Consider the following 24,655-nt stretch of genomic DNA (forward strand, 5'->3'; position numbering starts at 1 on the left):
CATGAATCTTTCAGAAGCACAGGTGGCACCTGTTACTATTAACAGGCAAGGCAGCCCAGGCCTCGAGAAGTGCAGCACCACTAGGCAGCACAAGACCCAGACCCCATGGCAGCGGCTCAGTGAATACTTGTGAGTGGAAGGACGGCAAGGGAGCAGGGAGGGCTAAAAGAACGCAGAGGAGTGGGCTGGTTACAAGTCTGGCCTCTGTTTTTGCCTAGCTGGTGCCCACGGTGGTGACAGGTGAGCGTGGGGTCCCAGGCAACACAAGCCGTTTCCTTAGCTCACGCACGCCAGGCCAAACGCAGTGGTACCCAGCAGTGTGAATGCCCCCGAGAGCTGGGGGCAAAACCCTCCAGAATATAATGTGAAGGGAGACATCCGTTACTGATTACAGCACAGTTTAGGTGCCCCTCCCCCTCTCCCAAATAAAACAGCCCACAGATAAATGGTTATAAAATTACAATTCCTACAACATAATGAACATTACAGATCCCTCCTTCTTTATTTTGACCCCAAATATACGAACTTGGCAGAAACTATTCAAAGGGTAACAAATGGGCAACGGGAGGGAAAGGTGCAAATAACTTCAGAGGCTTTAAATGAGCTTCTTGACTCAATACACTTACGGAAGAGGCACGTGAACGCAGTAATAGTTCACTCCCTTCCTAAGAACTCACCCTCCTTAACTACAGACTGATGAGCAATTACCCAGGTAGATGAGGGTGAAGCCGATCAAGAAAACGGGTCCCTATCAGGTTGTTTTACTTATAGGAATAGCAGCTTCCTCATTACTGCTTACCATATGCCATTCATTCGTCTACGTTAGCGGTGTCGAACTCAATCAGAGAAGGGGCCAAAATCTAAAATCCAGCCTAACTCTCGGGCCGAATGGTTTACTGAACAGTCATAAACTGTCATTGTGATGGAAACGCAGCGGAGTGCAGTGATGACAGCGCGGTGCGGGCCACATTGCAAGGCCTGGCGGGACGGATTTGGCCCGAGGGCCTTGTGTTTGACACATGTGGTCTACGTGCTTCACAGGGAGGGAGGTAGTCACTATTATTAACCCACTACACAGATGGGGAAACTGAGATACACAGAAAAAAACAAAGGGGAGTGCAGATTTGACCCCAGAAACCAAACTTCGAATACAAGTGTTTCACACTGGCAACTAATCAGGGTTACGGGGAGGGAGGTAACGAGGTGAACGCCCATGGTTCTGTCCCAGGTGAAAAAGGGGCCTTTTTTACGTCTCTTTTTTCTTTTCTTTTTCTTTTTTTCATGTGGGTCCAGAATGAACACTTGCTGCTAGTGTTTACCCGGAAAGCTTTCTTAAATGTAAGTATATCCAACCCCTCCCTGTGTCCATAAGCCGGAGGAGGCCTTGTCTAAGCACAGAGGTCTTCCAGGACTTGACCAGGCTAACTGGCCAGGACAGGACCAGCAGCCGAGAGTGGGTGAAGCTGGCAGATGCTGATAAAGGGACGCCTCCCAGTGCGCTGCCCACACTCCTCTGCCTGGCAGAACAAGCCAGAACAAAGAGAACATCCCTCTCAAAGGGCAGCCTGCCCCTGTGAGCTGCGGCTAGTAAAGTATCCAGAACGCAGCCTCATTCTTAGACGTTGGGGAACACTATTTTGTACTGCACGGGCTCTGAGAATGGGGATGTTCCCCTCCCTCACCCTAAAGAACTCCTGCTCTCACCGTTACATTTATTATAGTTCAAATCTGAATTCTCCTTTTCCGCTTTTGCCACGGGAGCTTGAAAAGATCCTCCCGGATCCTGCGATTCCTGGAACAAATTTTGGCCACGTCTTTCACTCACCGACTAATCACAGGCAGACTCCCAGAATCACTTCCACTTGGCTCAAAACTTACACTATCATGCAGACTTTTTAAAGGTCTGGCTGCCCGATTCTTCATCTTGATTAAGAGCGTCAAGAGTGGGGAATGCACTGGAGAGGCAGAGGGCCTAGGACAGAGCGGATGATCAATGAATGAGTGGCTGCTTTCCATGCCAAAGACAAGTCAGATCTTTGAAAATTCAATTTCGGAGAGCTCAGCCTCTGAGAAGGAAGGCTTTTAGGGATGCATGCATGCTTGACTAGTCCGCTGTTTCTTCCCCCAGATAATTAACAGAGCTTTTTATCAGGGCACCTCCAAAATCCCGATGCTGCCTGCGCTGTATGGAACCTGCTTCCTCAAACACGTATGTTCACCTTCCCCTCACTTCACCACATCCCACCTGACGGCATGCACACCCCACGGCAGCACTGCCATCTCTCATGTCAGTGCCGTAGCCTGAGAGACGTTAAACACACCCACATTTTTCAGGAATTTCACAATTAAATGTCTGGAATGTGTTTTGGATTATTCTTCAAAGGATGACATAGTTGCCCTAAGATGAATTCAATATTTTTTTTTCCCTTCTCCCATTTGTCATTCTTTAGTCCTCCCACTCCGTTATCTTCTCAGGGTCATCTGTTTTATCTACTTCTCCCAACCTCACAATGCCGGTCCCCCTTCCAGCTGGCCCCTTGTTCATGCAGAACACGCCATGTTAATAAGTCCCCACAGAACACAGAAACCCGCACCAAATCGTGAAACACCGTCTACCCCTGGGTATCACGCCCATCGTGAAGCACTGTTCAGAACAGTTTTTTCTTCCTAAGTTAACCTGTCCGTCTGCAGCGGCACTCACTGCCAACATACTGCTTGTGGACCCTGGTGGGCCGTCCTGGTCACTGTTACATATGTGTTCATGGCTGCAAATGTCTCGACTTGCCTGTGTTGCCTGTCGGGTCCTGTGCAGTTCCTTTGCCAAGTGTTTTTCTGTGACCAGACTCCTCAAAGCCAGCGGGGAGGGCTCTGTGAGAGTCCAAGGGAAGGTCAGAAAGTCCTGTCATCTGTGTATGTGCACCGAATGGTCTCTCCATGTTTTGTCAATATTTACTTTGGGAGGAACTAATTATTTCCTTGTTTACTTGCATGAGTTTCTCTTCCCATACCCTATGAATGCGTTTTTATGGGCCCTCTGCTTGCTTCTCTCTCAGGCAGGGCGAAGCTCAAGCTAACTGAAGGCTTGGGAAGGAGAAAATGAAACACATTATGGCAACAGTATCATCAGAAACCCAGTCTGTTCTGTGCTCTAGGTACCCAGAACACAGCCTTGATTCCTGTACTCGCTGCCCTCTGAAAAGTAGAGAGAAGGACGGTGGGGAAGTAAAAGGAGGCGGTTTTTAGACAGGAATGGTGAAAATACTCAAGTTCCGTGAAAGAGGACAGAACCACGGGAAAGAAAGTTGGTGCTCAAATGCGATCACCTGGATCTAACACAGCCAAGTTCTCGGGGCAAAGCCACTCAACAAGCTGCCGCATCACTCCGTCCACTCCGTCCACACACCGGCCAAGGCGAGCCATCGTCTGCCCTTCACCACTGAGGGGGAAGGCGCTCCCGGGCACCTCTCCCCAGCCCTCACCGAAGCAGAGGCACTATTCCACATCAGGAGGGAAAAACATGGTCCTCACCCCCTCATCTCAGCACAGAATCCTCACTGTCCTGACAGTCTTCCTAGGAAATCCCCCTTCAGTCGCTTTTCAACACTCTGTCTGTCTTGGATCTCCAGAGGAGGTCTACCATCCAGTCTTCCTGCTCCAGCGTTCAGAATGCAAACCTGTTTCTCCAGCTCCCTGGCGATTTACCTGCAGGCAGGTAGCCCAGCCAAGAAACCGGCCACTTAGGATGTTGCCAAGGGCACAGGAAGACTCGCCAAATGACTGGAAACCGGAGAGAGTTGGGTCTTCCCTGAGGCTAGCACTCCTTTTTCTTTTTTTTTCTTTTTCTAATTTAATATGTTTTTGTTGATTTCAGAGAGGAAGGGAGAGGGAGAGAAAGAAATATCAACGATGAGAGAATCACTGACTGGCTACCTTCTGCACACTCCCCTCCCTACTGGGGCCGAGCTACAACCTGGGCTTGTGCCCTGGGCTGGAACAGAACCCCAGACCCTTCAGTCTGCGGGCCAATGCTCCATCCACTGAGCCAAACCGGCTGGGGCAGCACTCACTTTTCAGACTGAGAGAAAGCAAGAGAAAAATCATAGGTGTCTGGTTCTAGGCTCCATTTTTGAAATGCAATGATCCTAAAACTTTTTTTAATTAATAATTTAATGAGGATACACTTAATAGCAATCTAAATTATGCCCCCATAAGTTTGAGCGTCCAAATCCTGTGAGCCACCGGACCCAATTCTTCACATTATTTAACCTTTCAGAAAATACAATATGTTTTTCTTTAGTCTTCTTTTTGCAGAGAGGACTGTTCATTTGCCCAGTGCATGCTTGCTGAGAGCCTGCGGTGGCCCACGGTGCCTTCAAAACCTAAGGCACTGAGCCCCAAGCTGGAAGGGGTCCATTTCGGCACTGCTTGGTCTCACTCATTCCCTGAGCTGCGATTAACAATATGATCCCACACACACAGAACCAGTATGGGAAGTAACACAGAAATTACTGCAAGTTGGCCAACAGAGCAATTTTATTTAATTTATATTTAAATTGTGTCGCCAAAGCAGGTAGGTTAGTCATGATAATATTTCTATACATGCAATATGTTTTCTCAGCGGAGCCAATTAAATAAGAAGTTTTTCCAAGAGTTTTCATTAACAGATACAACCAGTAGGGGTCATTTTAGTGCAAAAATTGCAGCAAAAGAGACTTCAACATGAATAAAATATATCAATTCCTACTCATGTAAGTTATGATCATCGTATTTCAGTGCATGGCTCTCTGGATAAAAATGGAAACTGAGGGAAACACCGGCCATTGAGAAGTTTCTTGCCAAAGAACAGAAAAACAAGAGAACGTCGGCACCTTCTAAATAATTAGTGTAAAAGACTCCTCTAATTCTAAAAAAGAAAAAAGGTTACTCGCTTAAGCTATCTTTTCCCATAAATCTTGTAAATAAAGGGAAAATGCTGGAAATGGTAGATACACCTTTGAAAACGTCTGTTTAAATCCAACCATGTATCATGCCAGGTAACACTGTCCTTCCTTCTAACTTTGGTTTCATGGGTTCAGAATGTAGCTTGTCTGCTGCTTTTAGAATTCTAAAAAATAAAAATAAAATAAAATAAAATAAAATAAAATAAAAGTGCCCTGGGCACAGCAGTTTGGTAGCTGAAAGCAGGCCTGCTGAAGGAAAAGTGATGCCAGGAAACAGGAATTCAAGTATAATTGTGGCTGCACCGGTGTTACAGGCTACCACCACGTGCACGGGGCGTGCCCCGGAGAAAGGGAGCGATGAGGGGTCACATCATTTCGGAATGAAAGGCTCACCAGCCAACTGCCAAAGTAGCTACAACTGTGACGCCGTGCTACTGTTGCCAAAGCACTTGGTTACCGCTCCCTGGGAGTAATCACCAGATTGCCTCCACCAGACACACATCACAGAGGAACGAGACAAGGGCGAGAACCTTCGGAACCCCTCAAGGCCTTCTCAGAGCCCAGCTGTTCCCGCTGCCTTTGACCCCGGTGCGCACCGCCTGTTCCCTCTGGATTGATGAGAGGCTGGCTGCGGTCAATGGGCCACTCCAAGCGGCAGGGCGCAAAGATGCATCTTTTAGTCCAAGTCCTCGAGGATTACCCAAGTCAAACACAGAAAACTGTACCAGAAGTTCATCTCCTGGCGGGTTTTCCTGATGAGGCATAAACACACACACACACACACACACAATACGGGACTAAACACCAGGTGAAGGGCGTTTGCATTTCAGGCAAATGAACTCTTCTAACCCAGTGTCTTCAGGGGGCAGTGCCCGGCCCTTCTGAGAAATGCTCCCTCCACTCACTGCCCACTAAGCTTCCAGAAAGACCGCCCAGGTGTTCCTGTCCAAATCTAAAAACAGTGCGGATAAGGAACATGCACATCTGTGTGTGTAACGGAAACCGCAGAATTGTAGCTTTTTAATACACCCGTCAAACCCCTAAGGTTGCTACCTTCTTTCTAGAATCCAGCACAACCAACACATACATTACTTAAGGACGCTTCAGGAAAAAAATAAAATAAAAATCCTCCTTCCTTCCCTGCTTTCTAGGTGCTGGGTGTGAGCAGTAAGGAAGGGACAGGGGGTGGGGGGGGGGATGGAGGATGGGGGACCGAGGGCCCGTCCCTCCCCCTCGCCCAGCCGCTCCTCTGCTCACACACTAGGACGCCCCAGCACAGCATCATCACCCCAACGTCATCCCACTGGCAGCTGGTGCTCCCGCGTCCGGCCCATCGGCCAAATAAAAAGAACTCGCTGCCTCCGCCTCCACCCCGGCCCAGCCCAGGCACCCGAGGCCCAGGCAGGCCCACACCCTCCGGCAGCGGTTCTCTCGGGGGGAAGGGAGGGGGAGAGGCTCCGTGAACCTCATCTCCCTCTCCCTCCATCAGCGCCTCCACGCCCCGCGCCCCGCGGGGAGCCACCCTCGCGGTCCAACAGAAAGGGACAGCGGCGGCGCGGGAGGAAACACGCAGACAGATAGAGGTCTCACCTCCAACGGCGGCCACTTCGCGGCCACAACTTTTCCCTCCCCGATGCGATCCCCCCTCCCTCTTACCCCCTCCCCCTCTCCCCCCAGCGGAGAGCCCGCGGCCTTTCCAATGGGCAAATAAATACAGGAGTAGCCGCCGTGCGTAACTTCCCCCGGGCCGAGCTGATTTATATGCGGAGGAGGAGGGGGAAGAGGGGGAGGACGGGGGAGGACCGGGGTGAAGGCAGAGCGCCAAGGGGGAAGAATGAGCGAGTCGCAGGGGGAGAGATGGAGACCCGGCTCCTCCGCGCCCCGATGTCCACGCTGCGCTACCGCGGGGAGGGCGACGGGGACCCGCTTCCCCAGGGGCTCGCGACGGCCCTGCCCGCGGCAGCCCCACCGCCCACGGCGGGGCCGGACCTCCACACGCGTGCGGGTCTGTGCACGGCCGGAGGGAGACCCCCTGCACGCGCACACACACACACACACACTCTCTCTCTCACTCCCCGGCCTCCACCCACAAAATCCAACCTCCAGCTGCAGGCCGATCGCGAGGGGCTGGGAAGGGAGGGGGGCCTGAGCGGGAACAGAGGGGCGCGGGGCTCCCTCCCGGGGCGCGGGGGCCGCCCCTTCCCCCCGCCGAGTCCTCCCTCCGCCAAGTCCCGGCCAAACTTCGCGCGGCGCCCGCGGGCCGGGTGGTGGGGGGAGAGGACCGAGGCGCGGGCCCTACCTTCGCAGACGCCCACTTCGTACTCGGTGATGGAGTCGCCGTGCAGCGGCGGGCGGATGACACAGCGCAGCCCGCGGTCGCAGGCGCCGTGCAGCCCGAAGGCGCCGCCGCAGCTCTCGTTGCGCTGCCGGGCGCACATGTAGCAGCAGCCGCACACGCCCTGCACGATGCTGCCCGCGCAGCTGCGCGGCTCCTCGCACTTGGAGTCGTCGCAGGGCAGGCAGACGAGCGCGCGGGCGCCGGGCCGCGCCAGCAGCAGCAGCAGCAGCAGCGGCCCCAGCAGCCGCGCCGGGAGGCGCCCGCGGCCGGCCAGCCCCCCGCGCCCCGCCGCCAGGCACATCCTCCCGCGCCGCCGCCGCCGCCGCGGCCGGGCCGGGAGCCTCCCCCGCGGGGCGCCCGCCGCCGCGGACCCCGCCGCCTCCGGGGTCTCCGGGGCCCCCCGCCGCCCGAGCGGGCCGCGCCGACCCGAGCCCACGAGCCTTGGCGCCGGCGGTGGCTTCCCCTCCTCCGCCTCCTCCTCCCGGGAGGGAGGGGAGAAAAAAGAAAAAAAGAAAAAAGTTTCCTCTCGGAGCAGCTCCGGTTCAACCCAAACTTCTGGCGGCGGCGGCTGCGCTGCGCTCCAGCCCCAGCCCCGGCCCCGGCCGGCGGCGCCTCCTCCTCCTCCTCCGCCTCCTCCTCCGCGGCGGCGGCGGCGCAGCCCCCGGGCGGGCGGGCGGGCGGGCGGCTGGAGCAGCAGCGGCGGCGGCGGCGGCGGAAGGCTGTGTCGGCTGCGCGCCCCGCTCCGCTCACTCCGCGCCGCGGCTCCGGCGCTTGTTTATGGCTGAGCCTCCGCCGCGCGCTGCGCCGCCCCCGCCCGCCCCCAGGCCGCGCCCCCCCGCGCCGCGCGCCGCTCATTGGCCGCCCCGCCCCCGCCGCCGGCCCCGCCCCCTCCCGCCGGCCCCGCCCCTCCCCGCCGCCCGCCTCCCCTCCTCCCGCGCACGCCGCCTCCTCCTCCCCCTCCTCCTCCCCCTCCCCCTCCTCCCCCTCCTCCTCCTCTCTCCCCCTCTTCCTCCCCCTCCTCCCCCTCCCCCGCCTCCTCCTCCCCCTCCCCTCCTCCCCCCTCCCTTTCCTCCTCCCCCTTCTCCTCCCCCCTCCCCCTCCTCCTCTTCCTCCCCCTCCTACTCCCCCCTCCCCCTCCTCCTCCTCCTCCTCCCCCTCCCCCCCTCCTCCTCCGGGAGCCTGGGGACCGAGCCTGCCTGGAGGCCGAGCCTGGGCGCGCCGTTGGTTTCCGCGGGCGCAGCGGCTCGGGGATCGGGGCGCTCCGGCTGAGCAGCGGGAGAGTCGCGCGTCCCGAGCGCCCGCCCGCCTGCAGCGTGGCCTTCCCAGGAGCCCCGAGGGCGAGACCTCCGGGGCCAGTTTTGGGTTTCGGGGAGGAGGGGGGTTCCCCCCAATCTCAGGGCCGAGGGGATCGCGGCAGCCGGGGCTGGGGCGCCGTCCGGATGGAAGCCCGGGGGAGGGAAGTCCATGCACGGAGCCTCCGTAAAAGTGGATGCGAATCCATCTTCCGCTCGGAGCCGGCCGCGGAGAGACTTTGTGAAAGATCTTATGTAATGGAGGCCCGGGGCGCCCCCGGCACAGCCGCTGGTGGGTTAATGAAGCGCTTTGAGACGGCCTGGGCACAGACGCCGCGGGGCTGCGGGGGGCTGCGGGGGGCTCGGGGGCTGCGGGGCTGGGGTGCGATCGTGGCCGCGCACGGTCTGCGTGTTGGTTCCCCTGCGTGTTGGTTCCCCGCGCCGCGCCGGGGGGGCTGTGTTAGGGGAGGGGGTGGATGAAAAGTCGCAGAGCTGACTGGTCCTCTCCGGAGTCAGGCGGGATACCGGATTATCGCAAGTCTTGACGTGACCAGACCCGTGTATCTCCTGCATGTCATGTTAAGAGTGCCCTTTTTTTCTTTCCCAACCTCGTGGACAAAAATGGTGGGTTTTTATTTTTATTTTTTCATTGGTTGTGAGTACATTCATAAAGAAGACGTATGGCCCTAGCCCAGTAGCTCAGCTGGTTAGAGCATCGTCCTCTTATCAGGTTGCGGGTTCCATGCTGGTCTGGGCACATACAAGAACCAACCAATGAATGCATAAATAACGACAACAAGAAGCCTCTCTCTTCTCTTCTCTCTCTCTTTCTCTGTCTCTCTCTTTCTCTGTCTCTCTCTCTCTCTCTCTCTCTCTGTCTCTTTCTCCTTTCTCGTATCAATAAATAAATTTAAAAAATAATCTGTATGCTTAACATTCTTTTATGATAAGCCAGGTTTTAAAACAACAGACAAGATGCAGAATGCGTCCTCTGTGGCCATTGTGTCTCCCCTGTGGCTGTCAGAACAGGCGCTCACAATGACCAGCTCTGTAAGGGGCCCGCCACTCATTCACAGGATGTGCCCCAGAGTCCACGAGTAGATTCACAAAAACTGACCCAGATCGGCGTGGAAAAAGCAGGTGTGAGGCGGGAACGGCCAGCGGCCTTTCTTACCCAACATGGCCTGGCTGCAGGAAGGTGGCAGCCAAGTGGGCCCTGAAAATCATGACTAATGAACCCGAGTGAATAGCATGGCGGTGGAAGGAGAAAGGAAACAGAGCCGCCTTTGAAATCCTCTGTTTGCGGAACGAATTTATACTCATTATAAATATTTTGCTTTAACCACTCTAATCCTGAACGGAAAAGCCAACGTTACCAGTGGAATATTCCCCAGTCGCTGGCATCAGAAAGCTAAACCTTTCTGCATGTATGTGTCTTTGTCCTGAGGAGGGCAAAGAGGCTCGCTCATTAATGACCAGGGATGGTCAGCAGGTTAATAGAGAAGAAGTTGTATAAAGGGGAAGCGAGAGTCCCGTTTCCTGGAAGGTAAACTTGTACAGCTGTTGGGGGGTGACTAGTTTCCGAGGATGTTGTAGCGACAATTCCTGCAACTGTGTAGGTCCGCTTAAATGACCTCCCAAGGACCTCGTACCCTAAGGTTCTAGGATTGTAACTGCTAAGTGATAAAAGTCATGTAAAATATGCTAGAGTTTCTAGTGGCAACATTCAAGGAGAAATTTAGCCACAAGCCCTGTGAAATATGGCGGTTTCTTATACCCCAACTAGACAGCAGTGCTTCACGTGGGACTTGCCAACAAACTGTCATCATTATGCTGTGTTAAAAGGCTCTTTCCACTCTAGCAGAGGAGGTTATCTGTATTTCTGTTCAAATGGAAGCATAAAGGCATTTTTAAAAACACAGCAGATAGCATTGTAGGGCTCAACAGGAAAAGCCAAGGTCAGGTGATGGGGGGAAATGCACAAAAAGAAAATCACTTTCCTTTGACCAAAAAAAAAAAAAAAGAGTAATAATCTTTGTCAGAGTCTTGTTTTTTATTCGTGGGTTTTTAAAAATATATATTTTCTTGATTTTTCACAGAGAGGAAGAGAGAGAGGGATAGAGAGTTAGGAACATCGATGAGAAAGAATCATGGATCAGTCCACAGGCCGATGCTCCATCCACTGAGCCAAACCAGTTTCGGCCATGGTTTTTGTTTGTTTGTTTGTTTGTTTGGCAATATATTAAGGGTTAGGGAAAGCTAGAGATTGAACACAGGCAAGGGACTCTATGGAGGTCCCCATCCATCCTTCTTAGCATTCCCAGAGGTAGGACAACCTGGAAGGTACAGATACAGGTTGATTTCTTACGGGACTTCAAGCCAGACGTAGCACTGGAGAAAGTCTTAAAACCTAAGGTGGATGCATCAGCTCAGAAGACTCAAGGTACAGGCAGTCCTTTGCCAGAGAATAAGTCAGGGAAGCAAAGGAGAAAGCTGGGGAAGGACTTGGAAGCCTCATAACAAGTGGCAAATACACCTGCAGGGGCCTGGCAACTTCTGGAAACCAGAGTGTGAGCTAGGAGCTCGGTTACGAAACAGCTGTGTCTCCCAGAAGCCCAGGCAATGCAACGGATGCTCAAACACAGGAGTTCCTCATCTTCAGAGATTAGACGGAGGATACAGAAGAGACATTGGGTGGTCCCAGCGTGGTGCCATCGGGGGGTCAAAGGAGAAAGCGGACTGAGAGGGGTTGCATAGACCCTGAAAAGTAGGCACAAATATGAGCGTTGGAGTCATACGTGAAACATGATTCAATGCCCCTCCTCTGGGAAGCGTCTGAAGCTTTCCCCCTGATCTATTCTATAGCATTTTGCAAAGACCTCTGCGTGTAGCATTTATATTGGATTACAAATTGTTCTGTACATAGCTTGGAATCCTATTAGATTGGCAGCTCCTCAGATGGAGGCCTAATGTGTAAGAATGCATGCCTGTGTGGATGAGTTGGAAAAGGGAGAGAGGGAAGAATGACAGACCAAAAGGCATTTAAACACGCTTGTCTGTGCCCTGGTCTCGTGGTTTTAGTAATTGCCTCTAAAATAAACACTTGAAAGGATGGTTGGGGCAAGAGGGCGTCTAAAACACTGAAAAAAGAAACAAACAACAAACAAACACAAAACACACACAGAAAAAAAACACCCTCCACAAACAGTAACAACAACACAACAAAACAAAAACCAGAAACACAAAAGAATCCCACAGGTGGCAAAGGGAACTAGAATGTACTTCTGATGGAAGCCTGCCCTCTATCGGCCATTGAGGGGATTGGGTGGGAGGGGTTTGCTGCCTGGTTGAAAATGTCTGAAAATCACAGACATTTGTGATGTCCGGTGGGGGGCCCAGCAGAAAGGGGGCAGGAGAGGGCGTGGGCAGAATTCTAGCTTTCGCGCCCTCCGCCCTGACGCCCTGCCTAGTCCAGCCTCTCTAGTCACACGGTGGGATGCGCAGGCGGTTTAGGCTTTCTTTTCCTGAAACAAAAGGAAAAATGCAGACGTTGACTTTTGAGTCTGACACACACATAGACACTTGGAAGGGAGTTGCACAAGAGGAAAAAGTCTCGATTTTTAACGTTATTGCATACATAGTAGAAAGAAGCAGGGCAACAGGCCTGGCTCCTTATATCCTCCCACCCTCTTTCCCCCCCCCCCCCCCCGCCCTCCCAATTCCCCACCCTCTCTCCCCTCCACTCCACACACACACCATCCCGTCTCTGATCCCCTTCAGCTGGAGTCACCTCTACATGGGTTCTCACTTCGTCTTGGCTTGTGCCATTCCAGTGATGTAGGGGGACGCTTAATTTGGGAACTCAGCCACCTGATTTTGAGCGCTGGGTCTGGTACCTGGGCTGTCTTATCACCACTTAGTGCCAGTTTTTCCCAAGGCAGTGGTCTGCAAACTTTGGCTCGCGAGCCACCTGCGACTCTTTGGCCCCTTGAGTTTGTAGCAAAGGCCAGCTTAGGAGTACCCTAATTAAGTTAATCACAGTGTACCTATCTATATAGCTTAAGTTTAAAAAATGTGGCTCTCAAAAAAAGAAATGTCAATCGTTGTCCTGCTGACATTTGGCTCTGTGGACTAATGAGTTTGCCGACCACAATCCTAAGGGAATCCCTGGCCTTGCTCCTCTATCCAAGCATGGCAGCTTACTCCAGAGCTGCTCGAAGAGGCTCATCACAGAACACAGGTTCTCTTTCAAGTTGGGCCTAAGATTCCTCTCCCGGCTTCCCTTACAGGTCTGAACAAGTCACTTATCCCTTCTGAATCCGTTTCCTCATTTGTAGAACGGAGACAACAATGCCAAACACACAGGGTATTGTGCGACTTCAATGGTTGTTCTCCTGCTCTGTTGTTATTTTTGAGAGTCCTTTCAATTGAGTGTCTCCTCAAGGTGTACACCTGAGCTGGGATCCCTGCTAAGTAATAGTTCAGCACCTGTTCCTACACAACATCTGCTGACCACATATTTGATTTCTTTTTTTTTTCTTTTGACAGTCTTCCGGTTGGTCCCACTTTTCCGTTTGTCTAGTCTCGGAATCACAGCCTTTTGTGATTTCTTTTGGGAACGTATTCCAGGCTAAGACTTACTTTAAAGGGTAATAGTTACAAAGAATGATAATAATAGTAGTCACTTAGCTTTGTAGAGTGCTTGCAAATAGGCACTTCACATGGGTTAATTTAATCAGTCCGAGAGTAGCCCAGTAAGCCTCGGCCAGTGGTCTGCAAACTCATTAGTCAACAGAGCCAAATAGCAACAGTACAACAATTGAAATTTCTTTTGAGAGCCAAATTTTTAAAACTTAAACTTCTCCTAATGCCACTTCTTCAAAATAGACTCGTCCAGGCCATGGTATTTTGTGGAAGAGCCACACTCAAGGGGCCACAGAGCCGCATGTGGCTTGCGAGCCGCAGTTTGCCGACCACGGGCCTAGGCCTTAGGTCATCTCCAATGCCTCTCATTGTCTCCATTTTGTGGTTGAGAAATCTGAGGCCCAGATTTGTGAGCTCTGGGGACAACTCTCAGGTTTGAAAACCCATCCTATTCTGCCTATAGAGCCTGGGTATTTAACTGCCCCAGGTAGTCAGTTAGTGACAGGTTGAGTTGCTTTTCTATTCCGGGGTTTATTGCTTTCTGTGGACCTCAGTCAACATTAACAGCTGTAGGACAATATCTTGCCTTCTCTGCTAATTTCCATATGAAAAGTTAAAATAGGGATTAGTGCTCTCCTGGGAATGGAAATATCTCCATTGTTTTCCTAATCTCCATTGTTATACTAATCCCCTGGGGGTATTGCCACATCTGATCCTCACTAGACCCTGATGAGATAGGTTCATAATTACCTGCATTTTGCAGGTGGAGAACCCGAGGCACAAAAAGATTAAATAACGTGCCCAATGACACACAATTTAAAAGGAAAAATTGGGATTCAAACCCAGACAGTATGGCTCCAGAATGCATGTTATGCAATACTGTTTTTAATATATATATATATATATATATATATATATATATCCTTTAAAATTACAAGCGCATTGGGGAGAAAATAAGAAAAATAAAAACAAGTTGTTTTTTTAAAAGAAAGATCACCCCAAAACTCACCATTGAGATATGAACCACTAATAACATTTGCTATACATTCTTGAAGACTTATTTTAGCCAAATAAAATATAAAATGGGATATGCATCCTACTTTATAACTCCTTTTTCACTTATAGCAACGCATGGCTTATTGATCTTTAGGATCAATAACTGTCTTCTTTTTACCACTGAATATCATTCCATTGAGTGGATATACCGTAGTATATTTAATAATGCCATTATATGCCTTTAGGGGTTTTGTTTATTTATTTTTACATTTTCGCTGTTTTAAATGGAGCTGCAATGTATTCCCAGGTAGCCAACGTTGGAAACAATTGTCCAGTGACTTTCTTTGGTAAATGTCTAAAGTGAAATTGTTAACGGTGCGTCAAAAACCTGCCCATCCTTCACACACGTTGCCAGATTGCCCTCCAAAAGGTTAACTCTGCACACATTCCCGCCAACACCCAATGAAGGCGCTCATCTCCCGTAAGGAGGTCCTTCCAGTTAAAAAGGCACCTGTTGTTTAAAAAGCACCGGATATTGCAAAGCCTTTCTCCCCCCTTTAAAAAACGTTCAACATTTGGAGGTTTTAGCTATGAATCATCAAATCGTTTTAACCTGAAAAATTACCAAATCATGTAACCTGGGCAAATGGTATGTAGTGTGCTTTTAAGGGAAAGTGTATGTCTTCAATTAAAAATTTTCCTCAAGCCGAAACAGGTTTGGCTCAGTGGATAGAGTGTCTGTCTGTGGACTGAAGGGTCCCGGGGTTCCATTCTGGTCAAGGGCATGTACCTTGGTTTCGGGCACATCCTCGGTAGGGTATGTGCAGGGGGCAGCTGATCTATGTTTCTCTCTCATCGATGTTTTTAACTCCCTATCCCTCTCGCTTCCTCTCTGTAAAAAATCAATAAAATATATTTTTTAAAATTTTTTCCTTGAGGAATGAGTGCTTATATAAAACTGAACTAATGAAGGAGGTAAATGACTGAATCTCCTCCAAAGGTGAGGCTGTTTTGGCTGATGTTCCCTGCTTGCAGGCATTCTTCTGGATCGCTGGAAAAAGCTCGTGGAAGAGGCCCCAGCCCTGCATTACAACAAGGAGGAGGAATTTCCACTTACTGCATTGCTTCCCAGCTCTCTATGTTCCTTGTCCACCCAGCTGCCTGCTCTACTACATGGTTTTAATCATCCCAAGAGTCATAGGTCCAAATTGCAGGCACTTTTTTTTTTTTTTTTGCCAAATTTGCATGGCATCTCTGTTAAGAAATAAAATGACATTTGTTTAAAAAAAATGATGGTATTACTCAAAACATTCTTATAAGGTTTCTTCTGGAATTGCCTTGTAGTCCCATGAGAAAATAGCCTCATTGTTTACTTGTCATACTTGACCCAACATATTATATCTCAACTAGATGATATTCTTCATTCACCAGATTTGCCTCTAACGTACTTTTTTTTTTTTAAATCCTCATTCGAATACATGCTTTTATTGATTTTTTTTTTTTTTTTTTTTTAAGGCAGAGGAAGCGAGAAAGAGGGAAACATTGATCGGTTGCCTCCTGTTCACACCCTGACAGGGGTTGAACCCACAGTCTAGGTATGTGTCCTGACCGCAATCAAACCCACAACCTTTCTATGTACGCATGACGCTCCAACCAAATGAGCCATCCAGTCAGGGCACTGTCTTTTTATCAAATCTCCTTCAAATTGATCCTCAAAGGATGGAGCTCTGTTAGAAATATTTAAAAGATATTGTTCCAGAAAAATGTCAAAGAGTGTTATAAAAATGGTAGGCATCGGACCCTAACGGGTTTGGCTCAGTGGATAGAGCGTCAGCCTGCAGACTGGAGGGTCCAGGATCGATTCCGGTCAAGGGCATGTACCTTGGTTGCAGGTACATCCCCAGTAGGGAGTGTGTAGGAGGCAGCTGATCGATGTTTCTCTCTCATCGATGTTTCTAACTCTCTATCCCTCTCCTTTCCTCTCTGTAAAAAAAAAAAAAAAAAAAAAATTAGTAAAATATGTATTTTTTAAAAATGGTAGACATCGGTTGTTTCCATGGCACAAGCACAGAGGTTTTCCGAGGACCTGTGACAAGGAGATGTCACTCTTTTGAATGTAAATTCTGATAGGATCACGTTCATTAGAATGCTGATCATATACTTTTATATTCCACACAGACCCAATGCTGATCATATATTTTTATATTCACTTTCTATGTTTCATACAGCTGTCTTTTCTTTGAAGATCTCACTACTTAGGTTACCAGTAGCTCTATTCCTCCTTTTCATTATGGACACACGACTAGATACACAGCTAGCTTCCTTGCGGTTGGATGGTGCCATGGAATGTGGGTGGGAAGGATGGGGTCTTGTCTAGGCTGGCCTCTGAAACCTGTCCACAGTCCTGCATAGTTTTCATTCTCTGCGCTGGTAGGAAGCACTACATGGAGAGAGTCTGAAACCACTAGGTCCCTGAGTGACTACATGAAGCAGACCTTCCACATACGATGTGTATACACACACACACACACACACACACACACACACACACACACTCCTCATTGCATCTCAGTGAAATCTGAGTGAGAAATCAATCTTTATTGGGATAAGTCACTGAGATTTGGGGCTTGTTTGTTACAACAGTCAGCCTGCCCTAATAGACTCCTTTAGCTTGAACAGAAATAACATTTTACTGTTTATTCAGGCTCTAACTATTATTACATGTTCTCGGACAAAATGCAATTTTGACATAAATTCATAACTAAGTTGCATTTGTCTGTTGACTGATCCTGGCATTTAGAATATTTCAATATTGTAATGCTCCAAGAAGACCTTAGCATTTTGTTTGTATTGATTAAAAGCAATTCAGCTGAAATCTGTTTGGCTCAGTGGATAGAGCATCGGCCTGTGGACTGAAGGGTCCCAGGTTCAATTCCAGTCAAGGGCATGTACATTGGTTGTGGGCACATCTCCAGGAGGGAGTGTGTAGGAGGCAGCTGATCGAGGTCTCTCTCTCATTGATGTCTCTAACTCTCTATCCCTCTATCTTTCTCTCTGTAAAAAAAATCAATAAAAAAATATATATTTTTAAAAAAGCAATTCACATAGGCAGTAAAGGAACTTTGCACTCACTCAGATGAGAGGGTGGCCATCTACAGGGCACTATGCAATGAGTTTTATTTCTGAGGCTCCATCTCTGCCCATGGCTTTACAATGTGTTACTGAAGTTATATGCACTCAGAGGAGAAAGAGGCCCTTCAAATGCTTATTTTTCCCCCCCTTTTCCCCCAGGTCCTTCAGGATACATCACTTCCTCCCCAAGCATCTTCTGTAAAACTTCCCATGTGTGCTCCCCTTTGAGGCCTTCATCTCTGATATCGCCCTCATTGCATCAGCATCCATGGATTTAGTATGAACTTTAAATCAGTAGCTCCTTATATTTGTCGTTTGAACTTAAAGAATATTTTAATATTTTGACATTGGGTTCTAAGGTCATCATATCCACCTCCTTTATTATTAATTTTCTTTGAGAGCTTAATCTTTCTTGGTCACTTTATTGGCTACGGGGGTAGTTTTTTTTTGTTTTGTTTTGTTTTTTTTTTGCCAGCTTTTCCAAGCTCAAACTAAAAGTTTATGCAACAAATCAAGTTTCTTGACCAAATGCTAGGGGCCAGCAGGCTGTGACTGTGTAAATGACTACGGGTCTGAGATGAGCAATAAAACTGTACGAGTGAGCTCATAAGGCATGAAACCAGGTGGGAAGAGGATATAAGAAAGAGATTCCAAGCGTGTCTCTATCATTAGCTGGTTATTGCCAAAGATCACGTCACGTTTTCTATTTAGATTTGCCAGGGAGAAGAGCTAACTGGCAATGCCAATCACAGGAGTTGGAACCAGAAGGCTATCCCGTTTTTTTTCTCGTCAGATTATTGCCTAAGTTAGGAATGTCCTCCGTGATGCTGAGGCCTTGTGCCAGAAAGTGCTCTAATGGAAAGAACATGATCTTGGGAATCATGTTGACAGGATCAAATGTTGACTGTGTTCATCCCTGTTGTGTGACTTGGAAAAACTTACTTTGTGTTCTATTTTTTTCATCCGTCACTTTGGGAATTAGCACCTATAGGATTCTGAGCATATACTAGATATCGAATACTTAGTAAGTCTTTTTAACATTTTTAATGCTGAGATTTTTTTTAAAAACCTGTAATAGGTCCAAATTTTCACTAAATGTTTGCTACTTTGGAAGCTTGTGAGATGAGATTTAGTCTACGGCTCTAGAACATAGTAGCACTTCTGGCCTGGCTCAGGATCAAACCCATTATCCTCCCCCCACAGTCCGTATTTCCCTGAAAATGTTACTTTTCACATCTGTCCCTCCACTTAGGTAGGAGATGCCCTAAGAGGCAGGATAGGGCCTTTGAAGCCAGACAGCTGGATCCTACATCCCTGATCACTACCCTAATGATCAAAATAAACGTCACTTTCCTTGTGCTGGAAGGTCTCCCGTCTACTATGGGCAACTGGTAAATAAGCAGTTTCAACATAGTATAATATAAATTTACACGAGGAAACTGAAGAAAGCTAAACAAAACTTTAAAAAAAAAATATATATATATATATATATATATATATATATATATATATATATATATATTATTGATTTTTTACAGAGAGGAAGGGGGAGGAATAGAGAGTTAGAAACATCGATGAGAGAGAAACATAGATCATCTGCCTCCTGCACACCTCCTACTGGGGATGTGCCCACTACCAAGGTACATGCCCTTGACCGGGAATCGAACCCGGAACCCTTCAGTCCACAGGCTGACGCTCTGTCCACTGAGCCAAACCAGTCAGGGCATCACAAAACTTTTTCATGAAGAAAAAGATAATTGAGTTAAATTTTAAAGGAAGAATAGATACCAGGTTTAGGGTCAAGAGAGGGAGGAGAAGAGATTGCAAGCAAAGGAAATGGTGAAGTGCCTACCATAGGGCTTGGCACATAGTAGGTGTTTAATATACAGGGTGGGGAAAAACTAGATTTACAGTTGTTTGCATGGAAAATAAGACAAGAGTTAATATATACTAATTCAAGAATAAACTCTGTGTCTCATGTACTCACAACTGAAAAACCCACTTTTGCTCTACCCTATGTGCTGGTGAAAGAAAGCACATATGCTTTTGCAATGGAAAAAATAAAGTTTGCGGTAACTGGATGCCTGGTGGCAACCGATAGGAGACAAGGCCGGGAAGGTGGACTGGATGGCCAAGGCCCAAAACCTAGAGCAGAGAATTTGGACTTCATTCTATAGGGAAATACTTGGAGCCCTTAGAGACAAGTGACTTCATTAGATTCTTATTTTATAAAGACATCATAGCTTATCAATTTCAAGACCCTTTCACAATATTTTAACAACTCTGAAGGTGAGGTGTATCCCACAGTTGATTTCATGTCATAGTTTAATCAACAGTTGTTTACTTTCTTTCCCAGTGGCTTAGAAAATAACTAGAGGGCCTGGTGCACAAAATTCGTGCATGGGAGGGGGCCCTCCGCCTGGCCTGTACCCTCTCACAATCTGAGACCACTGGCTCTTAACTGCTCTGCCTGCCTGCCTGATCTCCCCTAACCGCTCACCTGGCTGCCTGATTTTGCCCCTAAAACTCAAGCTTCTTCCTTTTTTTTTATTTTTAATATTTACATTTCTTCTTTATTTTTTATTTTAAAAGTCAAGCTACTGGAGAACATGAGGCATTTACCATTATTCTATTTTCCTTACAGAGAGCTAAGCATGGTAAACACAGCAAATACTTCATACTTACGGGCTTCTATACAAACACTCTCCAACCAGGAATGTTTTAATAGGCAGCCTCCAAAAACTTTAACTGGAAAACCTAAAAGCAGAGTGCTCAGATTTCAGGCATCAGGTGCTGTTAGCAGGATTTCTATTCCCATTAAACTCTAATTCTGAGCTCTCACAGTCTGGACAAACTGCCCTTCACTGTCTCCAAAGTTTCTTATTCGTCACTATACCATTCGCACCCCCACCCCCTTTATTTTGAGTTAATGTTTTATATCCACATCAGTATCAACGTACCGTACAAAATCCACCTGCCAGCCTAGCTGGGCAGGCAGGAGGGGAGTCCATGGCAGCATAGAAAACTGGGGTTCTTGAACCAAAAGAGGAGAAAATGGGTTTACAGCCGAGGAAACAAAATCAGAACCCAACATGATCAAGAAGCCTTGAAACTGCGTTGAGCGCAGGTGCTGTGGGAGCGGTGCATCTCAGCTGGCCCAAGTGGACCTGCAGCAGCCTCGGCTCCTGGGAAGCCTGAGGTCAGATAGGCCCCGCTCTGGAGGTTATCCTTTATAATTTTGCTTTAGGGGGAGGAGGGCTTCTGGGCAGCAGCTCCATGTGGGGGTAACCGGTGCGGGTTTCCCTCAATCCCCTGTCTTTTTCGGGATTCATTCTGTAACTGGAGTCTAATTCCTTTTGTCTGGATGCCTGGTTGTTGGCACCCAAGCCTCAGGTGATGAGTGGTGGGGTCTGGGTTGTGCTCTGTTGCTTGGGCATTTGCTACTTGAGTTCCTAATGGGCTCCACCTGTCGCTCTGTGCACCAGCTCCTTCCACACAGTCTCAAAATAGAACTCCCTACATTACTGTTTTTTGTTTGTTTGTTTTTGTTTGTTTTTCCCCTCTATCTGATTCCTGACTAATTATATGGGATGCTGGATGGAGTTCTGTTGAGCATTCGCTTCTTTCTCTAAGCCCCAAACTCTGGAACACTTACTCAACATGAACACTTACTCGCGCACGCACGCGTGTGCGCACGCGCGCACACACACACACACACACACACACACACACACACTTTTTTTTTTTTTTAATCTCTGAGAAACAGTACACACCCCTAGGCTGGCCAGGACTGCATCCCTTCCTATGAATGAGACCAACTTTTCCATTCATTGGGGATCCCTTCTAATTAGCCTCATTGCTCAGGTGCTCGTTCTGGTTAGTCAGTGCCCGGGGAGTTTAGTTCTTAAGTAATTGTAATGTCTTCTCTGCTTCCTAGCAGCCATTCATCGAGCACAGGGAATGGAGTATATGCTAAATGCTTCGCGTATCTTAACTCCTTTCATCTTCATAGCAATCTCATCGTATGGTGTGATCAGATATCTCCACAGAAGAGGGACTGAAGCTCAGAGACACTACATAAATACCCCAAGATCATAGGCCAGTGGTGGGCAAACTCATTAGTCAACAGAGTCAAATATCAACAGTACAGAGATTGACATTTCTTTTGAGAGCGAAATTTTTAAAAATTAAACTATACAAGAGGTACATTGTTATTAACTTAATTAGGGTACTCCTAAGCTGGCCTTTGCTAAAAACTCAGAGTCGCGTGTGGCTTGCGAGCTGCAGTTTGACAACCACTGTCAAAGGCCATGTGCCCGAGTTAAGGTTGAGACCCAGGTTTGTTGACGCATACTTTATGCCTCATTATGACACTGTAGCCCCCCCTATCCAGTACCAACTCATCCTGCAGTGAGTCTGGCCTAGTTGTCTTATTCCAGAATTAAAACATCGCAGTGGGCTGCTGGGGGCTTCCATGTCCTCAGAGCAGATCAGGGCAGTGGCTGTTCACCTGCTCAGCACATTGAGTTCACCCAGCCTTCCTGACCAGCTGAGCTCCCAGGGTTTCCCACCCCTTCAGCATCCAACTCGCCCTTGTCCTGTTTCTCAACTATCCGAAACCTGCCTAGGTGGTACAGAAGCTGTATAGACCTGGGCAAGGATTAGAACATACATTTTTATTCTCTTATTATATTCGAAAAGCCACCAGTGCCCTTTGGTTTCTGATTTGTATCGCACACTAGAAATCTCTCTTTTATTTTTAAGTTCTTAAAATGAAATTTGAGGAGTCTGACTATATCATCAGGACAGCTTACCTGCAAATAGAGCAATAAACGTACATGTAAGCAATGCCTTAAAGTATGCCTGGTGGTCTAGGTTTGAGCAGGCCACGAAACCACACAATATTGCACTTAATAATAGCTATTAGATAGCTGAGACCCAACAGTTCTTGGTTCTCTTATAAATACTTATGTGCATCCTTTCATTCAATGCCCAACAGCACTGTGCAGTAGGAGCTGTTATCATCTTCTTTTTATAGATGAGGAAACCAAGGCTCAGAACAGCTAAGTAACTTAACTTAGGTCATCATCCAAATCCTAAGTGAAAGATTTAGGATTTGAAGATAGGCATTGTGATTCCAAAGCGCAGGCTCTTAATCAAGCCTAATGATTAGAATGTTTTACTTAAACAAATATATAAGAATCAAATATACAGATGAGTATAGTTTTCAAAGCACTAACATTGTCATTTTTTGGGAAAATAAATCTATTTTCTAAGAATGTTGCCATTTCTCAATATATTTTTGGAACTGACCTCTGATTCAGTTGCAAATCTACAAGGAAATTAGACTCATTAGGCTCATACCTGGGTTTTGATTAAAAACAGCATTAACATAGTATAAAAATACTTCTATTAATCAATAAAAATGATGAACATTGCCTTCCCCAAAGGGAAATGTACAAGGACAGATAACTTCCAAAAGGAGAAATAAAAATGACTGATAAACATATAAAAAGATATTCAAGTAAATATAGCCAAAGGCATTCAAATTAAAATGAGAAAACACTTTTCATCTATCAGATTGATAAAAAATTTTAAAAATCCTCTCCTAGTCAGAGCTTGACAAACATTTTTTTTATTTAAAAAAAATTTAAAATATATTTTATTGATTTTTTTACAGAGTGGAAGGGAGAGGGTAGAGAGTTAGAAACATCGATCAACTGCCTCCTACACACCTCCTACTAGGGATATGCCCGAAATCAAGGTACGTGCCCTTGATTGGAATCAAACCTGGGACCCTTTAGTCCACAGGCTGACACTCTATCCACTGAGCCAAACCAGGTAGGGTGACAAACATTTTTAAAGATTGGCTATATCCAGGATTAGCAAGATGAGGTCAGTAAATACCTTTCGCAGTGCTAAAACTTGATATAAATTTTTCTGAAAGGCAGTTTAGCAATACTCATCAAAATATTAGCTGGAAAAATTCCTGATCCAGATATGACAATTTTAAGAGTTTATTTTAAGAAAAGAATTCTTATTCTAAGAAAATTTCTTATTCTAGCCGAAACCGGTTTGGCTCAATGGATAGAGCGTTGGCTTGGGGACTGAAGGGACCCGGGTTTGATCCCGGTCAAGGGCATGTACCTTGGTTGCGGGCATATCCCAGTAGGGGGTGTGCAAGAGGCAGCTGATCGATGACTCTCTCTCATCGATGTTTCTAACTCTATCTCTCTCCCTTCCTCTCTGTACAAAATCAATAAAATATATTTTAAAAAAAAAAGAAAGAAAATTTCTTATTCTAAGAAGAAGAGAATGCAATTACATGTACAGATTTTTAATAACCAGGCTGCCAATTATAGTGTCATTTATGGTTAAAAAATGGAACATAAACTGTCTGTTAATGGAGTTTTGAGTAAATAAATCTATGTAATGGAATATTATAGTTATTAAGATGTAATGTGGTTCTATATTGATTGTTTTGGAGAAATATTCACAATGCATTGCACATTTTTAAAAAACAGGTGATAATATAATAATTACAGTAGAATCTCAGCTTACCTCATTCTATTTGTATCTATCTGTATCTCTATACCTATATCACAAACACATATATTCTGGAAAAGCTATATTTCTGCATCAGAAAATAAATGCCTATTTTTCCTTGCTTGACCACGCTCAGGCATCTGCAGGTCTGCTAACGTTGCATTATTGGCTGGTGCCCTGAGTAAAACTAGGTGCCCTGCAGCAAAAGCTGAGGATGCCCTTGTGGAATTTATTTTATTCCGATTTCTGAGGACTGCTGTGCACAAATAGATTATTGCAGTGTCTGTGATTAACGGGACACCACACGGCTGCGTGGACTTCATAAATCATTGGGTGCAATGTCTGAGTGAATTTTACTTGCAAAATCAGTTTCAATCAGCTTGGCTTAAAAACCAGGGGAAGCAGAAGGATGTGCCCAGTTGTGGGAGGTATTGAAGTGGCGGAGCGGTCACTACGGGGTCCAGTTTTATGCCTCTTGCTATCAGTGATGTGGAAGAGTGAATAAGCAACACGTTAATTAAATCTGCAGATGGACTTGGAAATGTCACAAATGTGGAGAAGGCCAGGAAAATGATACAAATCGGTTTAAAGTGATAAGTAAAGGTTGGAATAAAGGCCAAAAACACAATAGACCTGAGCGTGCATGCTCACATGTACACACACTCATGAATCATAAATGATTTTTAAAAATTAGTTAATTCCATAACTCTTTTAAGAAACCAAATAGCATCTGAAAAATACAACAAACCCGAGCATGAGTGCCCACT

General features: G+C 47.3%; 1 protein-coding gene across 6 annotated transcripts in view; it reads right to left on the bottom strand.

The window, feature by feature from the left end:
• The window catches only part of CRIM1 (cysteine rich transmembrane BMP regulator 1), a 158,925-nt gene extending 151,022 nt beyond the window's left edge, over window positions 1-7,903 (bottom strand). For 5 of the 6 annotated variants that reach the window (XM_045580527.1, XM_045580529.1, XM_045580530.1 and 2 more), the window contains exon 1: window positions 7,240-7,595. In XM_045580527.1, coding sequence (XP_045436483.1) covers window positions 7,240-7,579 — 340 coding nt within the window. In that variant the 5' untranslated portion in view covers window positions 7,580-7,595. Of the gene's footprint in view, window positions 1-7,239 lie in introns of all 6 variants that reach the window. The other variant, XM_036434768.2, reaches the window with a different exon arrangement.
• Between the last annotated feature and the right edge of the window lie 16,752 nt (window positions 7,904-24,655).

Source organism: Pipistrellus kuhlii, unplaced genomic scaffold (assembly GCF_014108245.1).
Source record: "Pipistrellus kuhlii isolate mPipKuh1 unplaced genomic scaffold, mPipKuh1.p scaffold_m20_p_13, whole genome shotgun sequence".
Lineage (NCBI taxonomy): Eukaryota > Metazoa > Chordata > Mammalia > Chiroptera > Vespertilionidae > Pipistrellus > Pipistrellus kuhlii.